General features: G+C 33.1%; 1 protein-coding gene across 2 annotated transcripts; it reads left to right on the plus strand.

The window, feature by feature from the left end:
- Positions 1-3,196: 3,196 nt before the first annotated feature.
- On the plus strand, positions 3,197-6,196 carry LOC145168600 (ras-related protein RABA5a-like). 2 transcript variants are annotated; one of them, XM_079087380.1, is made up of 4 exons: positions 3,197-3,474; positions 4,133-4,273; positions 4,457-4,863; positions 5,636-6,196. In XM_079087380.1, the coding sequence occupies exons 3-4, from the start codon at positions 4,524-4,526 to the stop codon at positions 5,995-5,997; spliced, it is 702 nt and encodes a 233-aa protein (XP_078943506.1). In that variant the 5' UTR covers positions 3,197-3,474; positions 4,133-4,273; positions 4,457-4,523; the 3' UTR covers positions 5,998-6,196. The 2 variants fall into 2 exon arrangements, with proteins under 2 accessions (XP_078943506.1, XP_078943511.1); XM_079087385.1 differs by lacking the exon at positions 3,197-3,474 and adding an exon at positions 3,500-3,611.
- Positions 6,197-21,043: the final 14,847 nt, after the last annotated feature.

The raw sequence follows: 21,043 nt of genomic DNA on the forward strand, positions 1-21,043 counted from the left end.
TTCTTAAATATATTTTTATAATCGTTAAAAAATTTCAAATAAGTAGCTTAAAGTAACTAATACTAACAATAGTTAAAAATAACTCTATATAAATGATTATATTGTTACCTTTAAAAACAAAAAACAATGTTTGATGTTTTAAATAATTACAATGATAGAAATTAAAACGTTAAGCAAATAAATTTTAAAAAATTAATTAACAATAACAACAACTATAAATAACATTAAACCATATATTATATTTAATTTTGTTCATGAGTAACCCGCGGGTAGAGGTCATTCAAAGGATTGAGATTATGCAGTTTTAATAGATGTATATATATATATATATATATATATATATATATATATATATATATATATTATCATATAATTCAAAATAATCAATATATTATATCAACTTAGTATACGAATTATTATATCAAATTTAACAACGTTATTGTTATATTTAAAAAAACATATATTTGTAAAGATTTCAACTATATAGGTGTTTCTGCGCAACGCATGAGCATTCGCCTAGTATACTTATAAAAGATGCATTTTTACTTACACCACATGTATTTGAGACCTCCCTGACTTTTCAATTTCTTTATAATAATTATTATAAATTGGTTAATAATGTTAAATTAATACAAAAAACTAAATTTTAATCATAAATTAACTAACTACAATATTAAAATATCATATTTTACTCATATTTATAAAATTATTACCTTAGCTTTTTAACATCTTATACTTAATTTATTAGTTTATATATGTTATCGTATGTGAACAATTGTCATTTTAGAGTTACAACTTTTGTATAATTTATGATTTTATGCAAAATAGTTAAATTATTAATTTCAGTATAATGTTAAATGGTTAACTTAAATCAAAATTTCAATTAAACTTGAAAAAAAAAATACTATTTTATAAATAGTTAAAAGTTATAAATTATGGTGTTAAACCTAAATTGTAATCTTAAATTAACAAAAAAAAACGTTCGACTATGTTTTATAATCATTAAAAATTTTCAAATAAGTAGCTTAAAAATAACTTATAATAAGAATAGTTAAAAGTAATATTATATAAAAAATTATAATGTTATCTTTAAAAACAAAAACAATGTTTATTGTTTTAAATAATTACAATCAAAGAAACTAACAATATTCATCAAGTAAATTTTAAAAAAGTTAAAATTTTGAAACCAAATTAAAATAATTAAGAGTTTTCACATACGTTATTTTAAAAAACTTACAACAATAATAGTTAAAAGTAAGACTATATACACAAATTATATTGTTAACTTCAAAAACAAAAACAATGTTTGATTTTTTAAATAATTATAATGATAGAAATTAAAATGTTAAGCAAATAAACTTTTTAAAATTAATTAATCATAAAACAACTATAAATATCATTAAACCATATATTATATTTAATTTTATTTATGAGTAACCCGTAGCTAGATGTCATTGAGACAATTTGAATTATAGAAATTTAAAAGATGTTTACATTATCATATAAGTTAAAACAAATAATTTTTATACCAACTTATTATGAGATTTATTATATAAAAACTAAAAATGTCATTGATATATTAAGAAACATATATTTACAAAAATTTCAAATATATTATTGTATTCTGCGCAACGCGTAGATATTCGTCTAGTTTTATTATAAAACTAGACGAATTTCCGCGCGTTGCGCAACAAAGATTAAAAATATATTGTTAAAATATTAAAAAAATATATGTTTAAAATGGTTATGTTATTGACATTAACTCTAAGATAATATTTTTTCACTAATTTATATATATATATATATATATATATATATATATATATATAATCTCAATTATTTTGAACAATAATATTCATCGACATCAACCCACATTCCACATTAATAGAATTAAATATAATTATCTATTTAGTATTATTTTTAACAATTATTATTATTGAATAATTATATTTTTACTTATGCGATCATTTTCTAATTTCAATAATGATGTTAATTTAAAATGCAATTTATTTATAGCTAAATGTAATTTATAATTTGATGTTATTATCATTTAAAATTGTTATTCATTAATTTTAAACCACTTATTATTAATAATAAGTTAAAAAAGACTTTTAAGAAACACTTAATATTATTATTAAATTGTGAAACATACACTAAATAATAAAGTGATAAGATAGACAATTTGCATTTGAAAAGACTTGCATGGATAATATGACATATCCATGTATTTTGATTTTATTATTTATAATTATTGCTTATTAATTTTAAAACCACTTGTTATTATTAATAAGTGAAAGAAACTTTTAAAAAGCACTTATTATTATAATCAAAATGGTAAACATATACTAAAATATAAAGTGATAAGATTGACAATTTGTATTTTAAAAAAGGCTTACATGGATAATATGGATAATATGACATATCCATGATTTTTAATTAATTATTGTTTTGAAGCAACATGAACATACAAACATGTATACAATAGTTAACTAAATATTATATATATCACCTTCCATAACATATGATCGATAACATGAAACTAATCTAATTTACATTAAAATTTCAACCACAACATACAATAATATTCTTAAAATAATACTTAAATCAAGAAAATACAAAAAAGAATTAGTATATAACAAACTTACAAATTAAAAACTTCAACATAATAACATGGCTCAAAAAATTGTTCAAAACCCTCAAACCAACACAAAAGACTTTAAACTTGTTTTCTTTGTGAATTTTGTATGTGATTTGTATTTGTATGTCTACTCAAAAAGATTGACATCTTTATAGTAGAGTATCCATTAATTGTTTATTAAATATATTATATAAGTTATAAAACTTTTGAATTGTTAATCATTATTAAGAGACTTTTGAGTGATATTAATTAAAATAAATGGTTTCAAATGCATGAGGTGTTTGCAAATTTTTATGGGGGTTTTAAATGCATGAGATTCAAGGAAAAATGCTATATTTATAAGTATGTATGATTGAGACTTTTTCTTCCCTGACCCTTTCCGAGATTTGATTAGTAAGGGCTGGTTTGAATATATTGGATCCGGGTGTGAAACCGATGTATCGTTATATAAAACCCGGCTAGGTTTTTGGATCCGTTGTGAACCCATTAGATACTGTACTGAATTGCCAAAAAGCCCAGTTTACGGCCCAATTTTGGCCATGTGATAGTATTCGTTTACGGTTTACGTAGCTGAATCTGGTTCGTCACTCTCCCTTCACCTTCACCTATTTCTCCCCCCTCTCGAACCCTAATCTCTCTTCTTTCTCTCTTTAATCCATTAATTAATCAATTAACTGTTCCCTCGTCATGACATTGTTCAGTAATTCCCCCTTTCGGTTTCCTCATTCCTTCTGCGTACCTCCATATACATCGTGAGCGGTTAATTTGATCTCCATTCCCAAAGAGAGAGACGAGGAGGAGAAAAGGGTCTTTTTCAATCGCTAAACAAGTCGAGGGTGTGTTCAATAATTTCTTGATTCTCTGTAAAAACATGGAAAATCCTTTATTTCTTATGTCGAATTTTCAATTTGATACGTGATTAAGCAAGCTAGGGGCTTATTGACAAATAAACGTGTGTTTCAATTGTTTGTTGGTAATGTACTTTTTTCCTGGGTCTTTGAGAAGACATGGCTTTTGATTGACTTCGTTTGTGGGTCAAAGTAAAATTTGAATACGAATTGAGTCATCATTTACTCTTTTGTAGATTTATTGAGACGATCAGTATCTAGTTCCACTTATTTTGTGGGTAATCTTGATTTTTAGATGTAGTTTGGATTGAAAGTTGAAACAGTTAATCTGTTGACTTTATGAATGTGCTGTTCATTAGTTAGCAGATTATTGATCTTCTATTTGACCAAGATATAGAAATTTAATGCTGTTGAAATTGTTTGCTTTCTTTTGGTAGCACAAAGAACAGCTTTGTTACTACTTTTTTTGTGATATATCTGTATTTCTCTTTTTAAGTTAGATGCAGGTTATACTTATGTGTTGGGTGGGGTTTAATTCAGTCAAATTACAATAAAAATGCAGTGGAAGCAAACAGTTTTCTTGAACCTATATTATATTGTTAGTATATTTGAATCTAATTTGGATTATCATTGTGTAATCTTGAAGGTTGAAATGACTTTGGCAATAATCCAACAGTATCCTCATCAAGATAATGAATCTCAACACTCAATACTTGTTTGACAAGGCAGATATTGTCCCTAAAGTTGGACGTTTTCACCTTGGTTTCATGTGTGTCTGACAACATAGGTAAGGCCTTAACTGCTTCCTGGATGAAGTACAATGTTGAAAATTTAGAAGTACAATGTTGCAATAGAAAGAAATGAGTAGGATGCTATTATACACAATTAGATGGAAGTATGTTACTATTTCTTGCATTTAGCCCTTAAAATATAAGTAAAAATTCGTAACTATTTGGATGTGTGTTTATAGGTTTAGCTCAATGCTGCTCATGGAACTACCATTCATAAGACCAAATATGATTTTATAAAATAAAAAAATGGCGTTTCATTCGGAACACGATTCAGCGGATGATTACCTTTTCAAGATTGTTTTACTTGGTGACTCGGGTGTTGGAAAGTCAAACTTGCTTGCAAGATTTGCAAGAAACGAGTTTTTTGCAAACTCAAAGTCAACAATAGGAGTAGAATTTCAAACTCAAAAGATGGAAATTAATGGGAAAGAAGTGAAAGCACAAATATGGGATACGGCTGGTCAAGAACGTTTTAGGGCGGTTACATCTGCGTATTATAGAGGCGCGGTTGGTGCTCTTTTGGTGTATGACATCACCAGACGCCAGACGTTCGATAGCATTTCTAGATGGCTTCACGAACTTCACAGTGAGTTCATCACCAAAATAGCAATCTACTTTCCTCTATTTCTTTATCATACTTTCTAGTGTAAATGCAAAAGTAGCAATGTACTTTGGTTTATATGTTTTATAGCATCATACTTTCATTTCTTACTATTACAAACATTGTACATTGAAAAATATACCCAAGTTTTACAGATAGAATAAAAAAAATGAAAGTATGATGTTATGGTTTGGTAGATCTTTAATTGGAATTAGAATGCTTTGATACATAAGTATAAGAAAGTACAATATCTTGCAATTAGCGCTTATTTCTATTAAGACATTGTACACTGAAAAATCTACCAAAATATAGCATTGTGCTTGCGATTATTTTTCTTATTAGAACATATTACTTTGAAAATAGCAATGTACTTTTGTTTATTATAGCATCCTACTTTTATATCTTTCTAGGTGTAAACGTAAAAAGTAGCAATGTACTTTAGTTGATTTATTTATTATGGCATGTTACTTTTGTTTTTAGTTCTATTACAACACTACACATTGAAAGTTTTACTCATTGCTTTAATTAATAAAATGGAAGTATGTTGTAGTTGGGCAAGTTTTTTTAAAGTACCATGCAATAATAGGAAAAAAAGTTAAAGTACAGTTTTGTAATAGAAAGAAATGAAAATATGATGCTACAATAAACAAACAAAAGAAAGTACATTGCTATTTCTTGCATTTCATCTTTTCAAAATTGATGATGATATTTTTTTTGGGTTGAATTTCTGATGGGTTATTTCCAACTTGTTGAACAGCACATTGTGATATGAATGTAATTACAATCCTTGTTGGCAACAAAAAGGATCTCAAAGACGCGAGAGAAGTTTCAACAGCCGATGGGAAGTCATTAGCAGAAACCGAAAGTTTATTTTTCATGGAAACATCAGCTCTTGATTCCTCGAATGTAAATGCTGCTTTTGAGACAATTGTTAAAGAGATTTACAATATATTAAGCAAGAAAGTAATGCAGTCTCAAGAATTGAAGAAAGATTCTTCTATTGGTAGTGGGAAAGGGAAGACTGTTGTTTTAGAGACGAATAAAGATGCAAACAAAGAAGAGAAGAAAGAAGAGGCGGCTAAAAAGGGTGGGGGTGGTGGTTGGTGTTGTTCGTCTTAGATTAAAATTGTTACTTTGTGTAATTGTGTTAGGAATTGTAAATTACTTGAAATGGAAGAAAAATGTTTAGAGGATTTTGTTGTGTTATTGTTTTTCCGATTTAGAGTTTTTTGGGTTGCGCTTGGTACATGGGATTGGACTGGATTGAACAAACTTTCTATGGTAATTTTTGATAGTGATGATGGAGAGAGTATTTACATCTTTTGCATAAACAAAGATTGAGGATGGGTCTTTTCTAATATAGTTTATCTTTTTGGATAGAATAAAAACTTATTGTTATTACTTATTATTATTGAATAAAGTGGAGTCTTTGTCCAATTTTTATTTAATGCAATATAAGACCATCATGTTTTATCATGTCAAATTAGATATTCATGATAAAGGTGAAAATCTATTTTTTCATATGCTATGTCAGGGTTACATCACATTTTTCTCTCCATCCCTTCCATCCATTTGATGTCCAAACCTAAACTTTGCAAGTTGTCATCTTTACCATCCATCATAAACGTTTTTTAATTAAAGAACTAAGAGCATCTCGGATTGTTACACCATCTTATAACTTTAAATAAATATCAATTCTTTATTTTATTAATATTGACCTCGAAATAAATGATCACTCCAATGGTTAATATATTGATGGGTTTTAGGTACAACAAATAAACTAGAAAACAATTCCTAAGTTCACATGCAACCTACTTTGGATCTATGTTTTAACTATTGAACATACAACTTTGGATTGCAAAACAAGAACCCTAGAGGAGAGAGGCTAATTTCGAAATTAACAAACTAGGGTTTAGGGTTTACATACCTTTCAATTGTTATAGCAAACAATTGATATTCCCTTGATCTTGATCTTGATCTTCTTGGAAGCTTTAGCACCACAAGTGTAATGCCTCTAATGGAATCACACCCAAACTAGCAAGAAGGAAAGTAGAAGAGAGAGGGGAGAGGGAGTATGCAAAACTCGGCCTTAGGGTTTCTTCAAAAGAAAGAGTGACCAAAAACATGAACCAGGAGGCTCCTTATATAGCTGAGGGATCTAGGGTTTAAGGGAAACCCTAGTTATCCTTTGCTTAGGGCCTTATCCAAGCCCCTATGGACGAAATTATTAGGGTTTCCCCTAAAGATTTCGTCCACCCTCTTCCAAGGGGGTTCTAGAGCCTTCCACTCAACTATTAGATAATTGCAAACTAGTCCCTGTACCTTATAAGTAATTCTTTTAACCCCAAAATCAATTCTGATTAATTTCTGGCTAACAATTAATTAAACATAATGATTTCTAATTAATATGTTAATCCATTAACATATTAATAAATCATTTATATATATATTAATTTATTAATCTTATAAATTAATATCTCTCATTTCATAATTTCCTTGTCCAGTTGCTAGGTTGAGGGCAACCCAAAAGGACTGTGCTGCTGTCAATTCAAGTACATACCAATTATAGTTATGGGCTTAGACACCTAATCCAACAGTCTCCCACTTGGATAAGTTTGTAACTATAATTGCTAGTATGCCTTCTAAATTTGACCAGCAAATTGTAGCTTCCAAAAAGCTGCTGCCGAACTCTGACCCAGTCAGTTATGTGTCCTAAGATAAGTGATCATATAACCCTTCGTTCTGCTTGATATCCCCAGACAAAAGACATGGAATATAATCAATCTCTTTGTCCAGAATCTATGTTTCCCGATTCCTGATTTGTGATGATGTAGGACTTCTAATTGAACACATCAATTTAGTCCTGGCTGGGCCCAGCACATAAGTCAACACCAAATCATCGAGGGGCCCACAGATATCGCTTTTCCTGTTAGGGCAAAAGGAACGAATAAACGTTGACTCATATGCTTGTATCTTTTACTCATCAAATTATGCATGACAATACGTTTTATAACACCAAGTTACTGATGCGTTTTCGTATCACCAATGCACAACCGACTTGTAAATTACAACTCATATATCTTCGTTTCAAGATTATAAGATATTATCGTCTCAGTATTACTCGTGATGAATTCCATGAAGTATTACTCTGAGCGTGGGTTTATCCAATACTCAAATCTCAATTTCTGAGTACTCATGAACATTGCAGCAATTCTATTGCCATGTCTATCCTTAGACAATCTGCAATCCAATTCATGACAGTCTTAATTCACTACTTACTTCCAAGAGTACGAGCGACTGTGGAGTTTGAATAATCTCATTATTCAGGAAGTAAAACATGCAAAAATGAAACACAATAATAAACAATTGACAAAAGGTAGTAGCCAAACTTATAAATAATACTTTATTATTTAATCACCAAAAGTCAATTACATTTACTTTGTTACAAGTTTCAAAAACTAATCTAACTACTAAAACTAATATCATCTTTCAGTCCTATGCTCCGAGCATGCTGAATATGCTTAGCCCTACTCAGACCCTTTGTGAGGGGATCTGCTGGGTTATCTTCAGATGACACCCTCTTTACTATAAGATGGCCTTCTTCAACTCTATGTCTGATGAAATGGTACTTTCTGTCGATATGTCTGGTCTTACCATGATCTCTCGGTTCCTTTGTCAAGGCAACCGCTCCTTCATTATCGCAGAACAGTTCCATAGGCTCCTGGATGGTTGGAACAACTCCGAGATCCCCGATGAAGTTCCTCAACCAAGCTGCTTCTTTCGACGCTTCACTTGCTGCAATGTACTCTGATTCACAAGTAGAATCAGCCACCGTATTTTGCTTGGAACTCTTCCAAGTAACTGCTCCTCCATTCAGTAAAAATACCCAGCCTGACTGAGAACGGAAGTTATCTCTATCCGTCTGAAAGCTGGCATCACTGTAACCATCTACTCTCAAAGTATCACTGCCACCAAGCACAAGAACCCAGTCCTTTGTCCTTCGCAAATACTTGAGTATATTCTTAACTGCTATCCAATGAGCTCTACCTGGGTTTCCCTGATAGCGACTAACCATGCTCAAAGCAAATGCCACATCAGGGCGAGTACATGTCATAGCGTACATGATCGATCCGACAGCGGAAGCATAAGGTACACGACTCATGTCATCTATTTCAACATCTGTACTCGGGCATTGAGTCTTACTCAATTTGGTATTGCTCTGGACAGGTAGCTCTCCCTTCTTGGAATTTTCCATACTAAACCTCTTTAGTACCTTATCCAGGTATGTGCTCTGACTAAGTCCAATTAGTCTCTTCTTTCTATCTCTCAATATTCTAATCCCAAGAATATAGGCAGCTTCTCCAAGGTCTTTCATGGCAAAACACTTTCCAAGCCAAGACTTAACTTCTTTCAAGGTTGGAACGTCGTTACCAATGAGTAATATGTCATCGACATACAACACCAGAAAAGTTACTATACTCCCACTAGCTTTGATATACACACAGAACTCATCTTCACTTCTAGAGAAACCAAATTCTTTGACTTTCTCATGGAAGCAAAGATTCCAACTGCGAGATGCTTGTTTCAATCCATAAATGGATTTCTCAAGCTTGCACACTCTATTAGGGAACTTTGCATCAACAAAACCCTCTGGCTGACTCATGTAAACATCTTCAGCCAACTTCCCATTAAGGAAAGCAGTTTTGACATCCATCTGCCAGATTTCATAATAATGAAAGGCAGCTATGGCGAGCAATATCCTAATAGATTTAATCTTAGCCACTGGCGAGAAGGTTTCATCATAGTCAACCCCTGGGGTTTGAGTGAAACCTTTTGCAACCAGTCGAGCCTTGAATGTGTGCACATTTCCATCCATGTCTGTCTTCTTCTTGAAGATCCATTTGCACCCAACTGTCTTACGACCTGGTGCACTATCAACCAAATTCCAAACTTGGTTGTCATACATGGACTTAATCTCGCTGTCCATTGCCTCTTTCCACTTGGAAGCCTCTGGACCTTCCATTGCTTCCTTATAAGTGACTGGTTCATCTAAGTTTACCAGTGTTCTGTCACTTATGAATGTGTCACCATCTGAAGTAATATGGAAACCATACAACTCAGGTGGCACACTCACCCTAGTGGATCTTCTAAGAGGTAATGAGTTATCGATTGGTTCAACAGGAACTGTTTCCTCTGGTTGAGTGCTAGTGTCATCTAAGGTTCCTTCATTGGCTGAATCTTGAATTTCTTCAAGGTCAATAGTGCTCCCACTGTCCTCTTTGAATATGAGCTCTCTTTCAAGAAAGACTCCTCTTCGTGCTACAAAGACCACGTTTTCACTAGGCCTGTAGAACAAATATCCAAAAGACTGCTTTGGGTATCCAATGAAAACACATTTCTCACTTCTAGCTGCTAGCTTGTCGTGAGTCTCTCGTCTTACGAAAGCTTCACAACCCCAGACTTTAATATGTGCTAACGAGGGAACTTTCCCTGTCCACATTTCGTGAGGTGTTTTGGCAACCTTCTTTGTAGGGACAAGATTGAGGATGTGGGCGGCTGTCTCTAAGGCATACCCCCAGAAGTGAATAGGAAGCGAAGCCCGACTCATCATAGAACGAACCATGTCTAACAAGGTTCGATTGCGCCTCTCAGCTACACCATTTAACTGTGGTGTCCTAGGAGGAGTCAATTGTGAGACTATCCCACATTCTTTCAGATAGTCGTTAAACTCGATACTAAGATACTCCCCGCCTCTATCGGATCTAAGTATCTTTATCTTTCTGCCCAATTGATTTTCGACTTCATGTTTAAACTCTTTGAACTTTTCAAAAGTTTCTGACTTATGCTTGATCAAGTAGATATATCCATATCTGCTATAATCGTCAGTGAAAGTCACATAGAATCGATTAGCATCTCTTGTAGTTGATCTGAAGGGCCCACACACATCTGTGTGTATGAGATCCAACAGACCTTCACCTCTTTCACAAGACCCTGTGAATGGTGATTTTGTCATCTTTCCCAAAAGACAAGATTCACACATATCATCTGACTTTAGGTCAAATGATTCCAACACTCCATCCTTTTGGAGTTGGGCTCTGCGTTTCTTGTTAATGTGTCCAAGACGACAATGCCACAAGCATGCCTTGTCTACACTATTAGACAAGTCAATATTAAGTACACTATTTCCTAAGCTATCAACACAAGTCACTGTTTCATACACACCATTACAAGGCAAAGCTTCAAACATAAAAACACCATTCTTATAAACAGAAATTGAACCATTCAAATCATTAAAGGAATATGTAAAACCTTGTCTGAACAATGCATGAAATGAAATAATGTTTCTCGTCATCTCAGACGAATAGCAACAATTTATTAAATCTAATCTAACATCATTACTAAGCAGAAGCTGATAAACTCCGATCTTGGTTACTGGTGAAGACTTTCTGTTTCCCATGATCAGGTTTATCCTTCCTCGCTCTATCTCCTCACTTTCCTTTAGACCCTGCAAATCAGAACAGATATGAAAACCACATCCTGTGTCAAGGACCCATGAACGAGAAGATAATGAGTTATTAGCAGAAATAGTGTAAATACCTGCCGAAGATGGCTTCACTTTGCCATCCTTGATATCTTGCAGATATTGTGGGCAAGATCTCTTCCAATGCCCTTTTTGGTTGCAGTAAAAGCAAACTGCCTCTTTTGGATCAGAAACATGGGGAGTGGAACCATTGGGCTTAGCCTTTGGGCCATTACTAGATGACCCAGCTTGAGCCTTGCTCTTCCAGTTTTGCTTGGGAGGACCTTTCCTCTTTTTCCCCTTTCCCTGTCCAATAGCCAAAACAGGGGCACTAGCAGGTGTGGAGGGTATACTTTTACCCTTCATCCATGCCTCAGCTGTCTGCAACAAGTTGTGCAATTGGGCCAAGGTCTGCTCAGTATTGTTCAAATGGTAAGTTAGAATAAACTGACCATAACATTCAGGAAGTGAGTTCAAGACCATGTCAATGGCCAATTCCTCATCAAAGTGAATATTGAGCTTGACCAAACGCTCTATGTAGCGTTGCATTCTTTGCACATGTGACACAACCGACTCCCCATCTTTCATCTTGCAAGCCATGAGTGACTTGACTACTTCGAACTTTTCTTGACGAGCTCGCTTATGGTACTTTTCCATAAGGTCCTTGTTCATCTCGAAAGGCCAGTAGTCCTCATAGTACCTCTGCAGTTCTGGGGACATAGTTGCCACCATGATGCATGCCACTTTGGTAGCATCATCGTAATGTTTCTTGTAGGCAGCAAGATCTTCAGGAGTAGCTTCAATCTCATCAAGCTCTTTGAGCTCCTTTTCAAGAACATATTCTTTGTTCTCGAAACGAAGAGCCATCTTGATGTTGCGCATCCAATCGTTATAGTTTGAGCCATCCATAACGACTTTGGAGCATATATTGAGCAAGGAGAAGTTCTGGTTGGAGGAGGATGAAGTAGAAGTGTTTCCAGGAGTAGACATCTGAAAAGAAAGAAAGTTTTAGTTAGATTTCAAGATACCTTAATAGAATAACCCAAAGATATAATATCAAGGTTAGGATCCAACTATGAAGATTCACAACTCAGAAATGGGATGCCGAGATCCAAGTGCAAATTTCATAAAGGTAGGCGAATGACGATTCACCAATTCCACCATTAGACGAAACAAACGAAGTGAAATTCCTAATTCTTTTGAGATACATTGAAACTATTCAATGGCATGTTTTAATCTCAGATTATGCTCTTCTATTTGTGACTGGGATGCCGAGGATCACAAACAAGATGTGAATAACCATGCAAATGTGCTTGGTAACCTCATTGTCTTTATCATTAACTATTGATGTGCTGGTAAACCACACACGCTCCATCAAAATGAAAATTATGAGATACCCATTACTACTCTTTATTGGTGCCTTTTAGTGTGCTGGTTAACCACACACGCTCCACTAACGACCAATAAAGCATAATGTGCAATTTCATGGATTAGCATACTTTTCACATTTTTCCTAAAGTAACTAGAGTTGGGATTTTGAAAACAATGTTCTAGTACTTTTAATATCATTATACTTTTAATGAGAAGTAGTTGTCCTATCAAATCCATTCTGCTAACGACCCTCCACTAATCAAGGAAGCGGTGGGTGAGAGTGGACACCCATTCAACTACCATTTTATAGGCAGTTTCCTTATACCCCCCTTATAGATTAGCTTCGTGAATGAGGCATACTAGCGATTTGACTGACCATATTCTTATACATATAATATTAAACCTTTAATTATAATATATATAAGGTGTGTTTTAAAACCTTTTAAAACTTCAAGGGTTTATATAAATTTCGAAATTTAAGCTATTAAATTTAAATTTAAATAAACCAATTAACTAGATTTAATATTTATCTTTTAATTAACTATTAATCAAATTATTAAATCTTGTAAGGATTATCTAATTAAATTAATCAATTAATTTAATCCTAATCCTTATCCCTCTAATTTCGAAAAATAGGGTAAGGATAATTATCCAATTAATCTAATTAAGTAACAATTATCCAAAAACAAGAAACCCTAGTTATCTTCTTAGCATATTTCGAAATTCATAAGGGAGGAGGCTAGGGTTTTCAAAACCCTAACCCTAATTTCGATTAGGGTTCTTTGGAGGCTAGGGTTTTCGAAAAAACCCTTTGATCCAAAACCCTAGAAATCAAAAGATTGGCCTTTAGGGTTTAATAGCTATAAACCCTAATTTGCAATTCAACAATTGTAGCAATTCAATTTAAAACAACAATGGCTCTGATACCACTGATGGGTTTTAGGTACAACAAATAAACTAGAAAACAATTCCTAAGTTCACATGCAACCTACTTTGGATCTATGTTTTAACTATTGAACATACAACTTTGGATTGCAAAACAAGAACCCTAGAGGAGAGAGGCTAATTTCGAAATTAACAAACTAGGGTTTAGGGTTTACATACCTTTCAATTGTTATAGCAAACAATTGATATTCCCTTGATCTTGATCTTGATCTTCTTGGAAGCTTTAGCACCACAAGTGTAATGCCTCTAATGGAATCACACCCAAACTAGCAAGAAGGAAAGTAGAAGAGAGAGGGGAGAGGGAGTATGCAAAACTCGGCCTTAGGGTTTCTTCAAAAGAAAGAGTGACCAAAAACATGAACCAGGAGGCTCCTTATATAGCTGAGGGATCTAGGGTTTAAGGGAAACCCTAGTTATCCTTTGCTTAGGGCCTTATCCAAGCCCCTATGGACGAAATTATTAGGGTTTCCCCTAAAGATTTCGTCCACCCTCTTCCAAGGGGGTTCTAGAGCCTTCCACTCAACTATTAGATAATTGCAAACTAGTCCCCGTACCTTATAATTAATTCTTTTAACCCCAAAATCAATTCTGATTAATTTCTGGCTAACAATTAATTAAACATAATGATTTCTAATTAATATGTTAATCCATTAACATATTAATAAATCATTTATATATATATTAATTTATTAATCTTATAAATTAATATCTCTCATTTCATAATTTCCTTGTCCAGTTGCTAGGTTGAGGGCAACCCAAAAGGACTGTGCTGCTGTCAATTCAAGTACATACCAATTATAGTTATGGGCTTAGACACCTAATCCAACATATATATGGTAAATATTTTTTTCAATTTGTTTTTCTTAAATCTAATCCTATTTCTCAAATATGACGTACCAAACAGCTCGTTAGAGACCTTGGGAAAGTTTTATCGAATTAGGGTTTGTAAGGGTTTCGTTATATCAGCAAACAATGTCATGTAGATGCTGATCGTGATTAAGATGTTATCGAGGAAGACGATATCGGTTACATGAGCTCCAATTTTGGTTCTAAAATGGTAGAGCCTTCTGTAATTTCAAATGATATCGATATGTATATGACTATGATAAGTTTCTTCCTCTCCAAGAGGTCGACACTCACCATATTGTCCCTCAGAAAAGTGTTTGAAGCCAATTGTGATGTACATATTTGCGATACTTCTCGTAGCATATGCTGCATTTCTCTATTTCGAACAGGTATGATTAAATGTGAGCTATATAATTAGTAACTTTAATTTGTTGAGTTTCATGTCCTATATGTACTTATAATTTCTTCCCAATTTTAAATGTAATGTGCTCTAGTAGTCATATTTGTTAAGTTTTTGTGTTGTATGTGTTTATGAAAAGTGATAAGTACGGTTATTGATTGTGTATCTTGCATTTCATATCTCTACTTTACAACGATCACAACTGTTTTCCTCATATACTGGGAGAATCAGTTACTACTGTTTTACATGACCTAATTTTTGTCTTCTCTTGGTCAAATGGCTTACTTGGATGCCAATTGTGAAAGGTGAGATCTGAAATGGTTTCATCCATGCAACCATAATATTTTTTTTTAATCAACCTATTTAAACTTAATATAAAAACATCTTAAAATAATGATTTGAAAATACAATCAACCCTCATCACACTTTCTTTCACATTTTTTTGTTTCAGAGTGTGTGATAATCATGCCTGCGTTTGGAGTCCAACTTGAAACTCATTATGGAAGGTACTCAACTTACCCTAACGTCTATAGAGTCTTTGATAATTAGGACACGACCTGAGAAAACAAGTTGTACTATATTTGGCTAGACTGATGTCAATGCTTGATTCACCCAACCTCTTTTCAGAATCAGAGGCTTCTATATGTGGTATTAACAATAGTTTGTTTCTGACCGAACTTTATCCAACCACTTTTACCAACTCTTTAGATGCATATCAAAGTAATCTAACATCCCCTTACAAAGCTTACTGATAGTCATTGGCTTGGGTATATCATATATGCGTGAATGCTTTCGAGTCATATACTTAAAGAAAAGACATGAATACCCTTTGTTTCTTTCATTTTTTGACCATTCATTTTCCTTAACGAAATTGTTTCTTTTGTGTATGAGAATAGTGGAAAGATAAGTCGACGCTTTATTCCTCTAAAAAGGATTCTTAAACCTGTCTTGAATGAACACGTTACTCCAATTACTTGTTGGTGGTGCCTATCTCTCCTACTACGTGACCCATATGAACTTACCTTAGTTTTCAAGGTAATTCCTTTAGAATTCTTAGTAACCATTAGGGATAAATTCAAGAAATAGCAACCAACTTTCATTTACTTGGTGATTATAGCATTGTACTTTGGTTGATAGTGCACCAGGTCTTTCTTACTAAGGCATTGTATTTTGAGAAATCCTTCCAATTACATTACTATACTTTCAGTTTCTTTCTCATTGTGACATTATAAGGAATCTATAGAAATATAGCATTGAGAATTACTTTCTGGATGACATTCTTATAAGTGGGGAAATTATTTCAATAGGAAGAAATGAAAGCAAGATGTAATAATAAACAAATCAATGGAAGTACAATGCTTTTTCTTTCATTTAACCATAATCATTATAACTCGATTATTGGAATACTATCCGGTAATCCAACTTTACTTGCATTACTCAAAAATTCCATCCACCCTTGAAAATGTTGGTACCCATTTGGAAAGCTTTATGTGTTGCCACTGATTGTAAACAAAACTCTGAAGCCTTTCAAGAAGAAGAGTAAGTTGTTGACTTATCATGTGCGAGGTGGCATAATAACATATTTGGGCATAACAAAAGGAAATCCAACAAATGAACTTTTGATCACGTTCACGGTTCAAAGGCTCAAAACATGAACGTGTTTTTGGTCAACAAATGAACTTTTGGTTTTTATATCATGTTTTATATTTTAACCAAGAAACCTAAAAAACAAAACAAGGGTGTTATCTTATAGTCTGTTTTATATCAACAATGTTCAACGATGGCTGATTGTATTTCCAATAATGAGTTTTAAGCTAGATTCCAAACGCATGCATGATTATCACACATTCTGAAACAAAAAAATGTGACAGAAAGGGTGATGAGGGCAGATTGTATTTTCAAATTAATGTTACAAGATGTTTTTTTAGGTTTAATAGTTTGATTTTAAAAAAATACTATGGTTGCAGGGATGAACGCAATTCAGATCTCACATTTCACAATTTGCCTCCAAATAAACAATTTGACCATGAGAAGACCAAAAAATAGGCCCTATAAAATAATGGTGACTGGTTCTTCCTGTATATGAGGAAAAACTGTTGTGATCTTTGTAAAATAGAAGTATGTAATGCAAGATACACAATCAATAACCATACTTATTACTTTTCATAAACACATACAACACAAAAACTTAACAAATATGACTACTAGAGCACATTACATTCAAAAATGGGAAGAAATTATAAGCACATATAGGACATGAAACTCAACAAATTAAAATTACTAATTAGGTAACCCACATTTAATCATACCTGTTCGAAATGGAGAAAGGAAGCATATGCTACGAGAAGTATCACACATAGGTATATGATTATTGGCTTCACAACATTTCTCGGAGCGACTGATAGGCCCTGATTCCTTCTTGAATAAGACACATATTCGATTGATAAACAAACTACGAACTGATAAGATAGATTAGGGTTTTCCTATTCATTCGAGATGAATGGACTCTCCAAGAAGAAAAAAGTTATTAACAATATAATTCTTAGCTACCGATTCTCTAAAACAAAATGACTATATATACTATCACTAGAGACTAGAGACAAGACAAAAGGGAATAACAACCAACATAATCAGGTGTTGTTCCCACTAACAAAACAGCCAATAGGAAAATAAATAGATAAAAGACAGAAATACCCCTATACTATAAACCAGTAAAGTTGGGGCTTATCAATATTGACGGCCCAAACTTTCACCTTGTCCTCAAGGTGAAGAAACGAATGGGTCACCCATGTATTCATGTTCAAGTGTAATGGCCAAAATGAAGAGTAAACCCGAAGCAACTCATACTGCATGTGTAACATCAATGGCTTAAAAGAACAGACCGAAATTTCCTCAAACTTCTTCTTAGGTTACTCTTGTTTCGGATGTTCTCCTTCAGTCTCTTGAAACTTTAACCCCTCTTTGGTGGCTGAAAAAAGCTTCTTCCCTTCACATTCCTTCAAGTGCCCCACGGTGTACTCATTGATGGCATCGAACATAGATAGAACCTCATGTTGGATTAGGTGTCTAAGCCCATAACTATAATTGGTATGTACTTGACCCGAGAGTAGCATGGTCCATTTTGGGTTGCATTCACCGAAGCAATTTGATAGGATGGATATTTGAGAAAGAGGTTATTTGTGATTTATTAGTATATTATAAGTATAATATATTAGTTGAGAAATCATATTATTTAATTCGTATTGATCAAGAATCAATTTGGAATTAATTTAGTGATCAAAAGAGACTAACTAAATTAACGGGGATTGATTAAGTAAATCAGTGATACTTATAGTTTGGGCTAATGATCCATGTTGATTATGTGGACTAAATCTTTGTGGATTCCATGAAGATTTAGTCCAAAGGGCTTATCATATGGATTATTGGATTAAAGGCCCAAGGAAGTGGATTAGGGTTTACAAGTTGAAACTCTTGGAATTCTACACTATAAGTGTAACCCTTAAAACCCTAAAATTGGCACTTGTGCAGTCTAAGAAGATGCTAGCCGTTTTTGGTGGTTAATAGCCTCTCTCTCTCTCTCTCTCTCATTTGTCCTCCTCTTGCTCTTGGTATTTTGTGAACCATTTGAGGCATCACACTTGAGGTGCTAAGCTCTTGAAAGTCCAAATTCTACAAGCTACAATATAGAGGTATCATCTAACTTGATTTTATGTTTCAAATATCAAATTGTATGCTAGTTGTAGGTTTAATTTTTTGGATAATTTTTTGTTGCATGTATAACTAGAGAAAACTTAGATCCAAAGCATTAGGGTTGTATGTGCACCATAAGAGTGTTATAGTACATAAAACCTAACAGTGGTATCAAAGCCATGAGTGTTTTCTGTTATATAGATGCATTGGTTGATTGTTCAAAGCAAAAGAAAATCATTTTTTGGAATCTCACAGATGACCAAAACGTGGTCATAGTTACCATGACGTGGTGGGTCATCTGTGTGCATATTTTCAAGTTTTTGGCCAAGTTTTGGATTAGAATCATTACCAGAAACTGTTTTGACTACTAAAAAATCATTTTTTTATGATAAGGTAATGATTATCTTCATCCAATTAAAAGATAAATTGTCAAATTATAAAATAATTACTAGATTATATGATAAACTAATTGTTTGTGTAATTTGATTTGAATTGCCTTGCTATATGAGTTAGATTAGATCAACTTGATGAATAATAAATTATATGACAATTTAATTAGTTGTATTTGATCTAAATGATTCTTGAAGAGAGTTTCATAACTTGTCCTCAAGTTATGAAATATGAAAAGTCTCATTCATGAACATTAAACTCATAAGTTATGGAAACCAAAAGTTTTCAAGAGTTACAAAACTTGCCCTCAAATTTTGGAATTTAAAAAGTTTATTTTATGAAACATTAACTCTAGTAATTGAAAAGTTTTAAAAGGTGCAACTATTGGGTTCATAACTTAAAAAATTAATTAAATAGTTTTTTATTTTGAATTTTTATATCTAGAACCTTGATGTTTCTTTTTAAATAGTTCAATTACACTCTTATGGATTCTATTAAGTTAATTAAATGTTTAATTAAGAGAGTATTATTAAATCCATAATCACACGATCTAAAAGTTAATTAAATTAAAAAAAGTTTAATTTATTAATAGATTAAGCCACCTAGTATTTTAAAAGTGTAAAATACACCCTTATACTATATAAAATTACAAGTTTAATATATTATATATGTATAAGTAAAAATTCAGTCTTACCGTTAGTAGGCCTCATTCACAAAGTTGGTCTATGAGGGGTGTTTAAGGAAGTGACCTGTAAAATGACCACCATTGGGTATCCATTCTTACCCACCGCACCCTTGACCAGTGAGGGTCGTTAGCCGAACGAGTTTGATAGGACACTTAAATCCTCATTAAAAGTATAATGAAATACAAAGTAACTAAACACATTATAAATTCCCAATCTTAGTTACTTAGGAAAATGTGAATTTGATGCTAACCCATGAAATTGCACATTTCACCTTATTGGTCAGTTAGTGGAGCGTGTGTGGTTAACCGACACACTAATGTAGACTAATGAAGGATGACAATGGGTTTCTTGTGAATTATCATTGATCAATGGAGCATGTGTGGTTAACCGACACATTGATTAGGTGATTAATGACATCGAGAGTACCAAGCTAATTTGCATGGTTATTCACACCTTGTTTGTGATCCTCGGTATCCCAGTCACAAACTTGAAGGAAATAATCGAGATTAAACATGCCATTGAAAAGTTCAATGAATCTCAAAAGAGTCTAGGAATTTCAATTCATTTAAAACCTAATATTCATTTTCGTTTTTCATGGTGGAAATTGGTAAATCGTCATTTACCTACCTTCAAATATTTTGCAATTGGATTACGGCATCCCTCTTCTGAATTGCTGAATATTGTGTTGGGTCCTAGCCTTAATATTTCATTTGGGTGTTATATTAAGGACTTAAATCAATTAACTTGAATTTCTCCCTTGTAGATGTCTAGTTCTGACAACTATGGTCTACCTTATCCTTTTGGAAAAGGCTTTCCTTATAAATATGATATTTCCACAAGACGATCGAGGTGAAAGATTAATCCTTTCTTCGTGTTGTAGTGGAACTTCTCTTCCTCCACCTCCTCTAATAATTCTCCCTGACCCACATGTTCGTCGACTTGAAAAGTTCAAGATCACTCAAGCCCTATTGGCAAGCAAACACCAAAATGGAAGGTCTCTGTGTGCACACGTCATAGAGATGAAGTCACACATTGACATGTTGGGAATGTTAGGAGTCGATGTCTCGAGGAAGTTGGCTGTTGACTTGGTTCTTCAGTCACTCCCCGAGTCGTATGGTCAGTTTGGTAAAGACTGCTATATGACAGATCACAACGTGACCCTTATTGATCTTACATATTTGCTAACTGCTGCTGAACCAGCAATGATTTGGTGCACTGGTAAAGCAAATTTGATTGGGAGATCTGTTTCCCAAACTTCCATGAACATTGACAATGGAAATATTGGAAGTCCAGAAAATATTTCTTTTCCCAAGGGAA

This window comes from Lactuca virosa, chromosome 1, assembly GCF_052849685.1.
Source record: "Lactuca virosa cultivar CGN04683 chromosome 1, Lactuca_virosa_CGN04683_v6, whole genome shotgun sequence".
Lineage (NCBI taxonomy): Eukaryota > Viridiplantae > Streptophyta > Magnoliopsida > Asterales > Asteraceae > Lactuca > Lactuca virosa.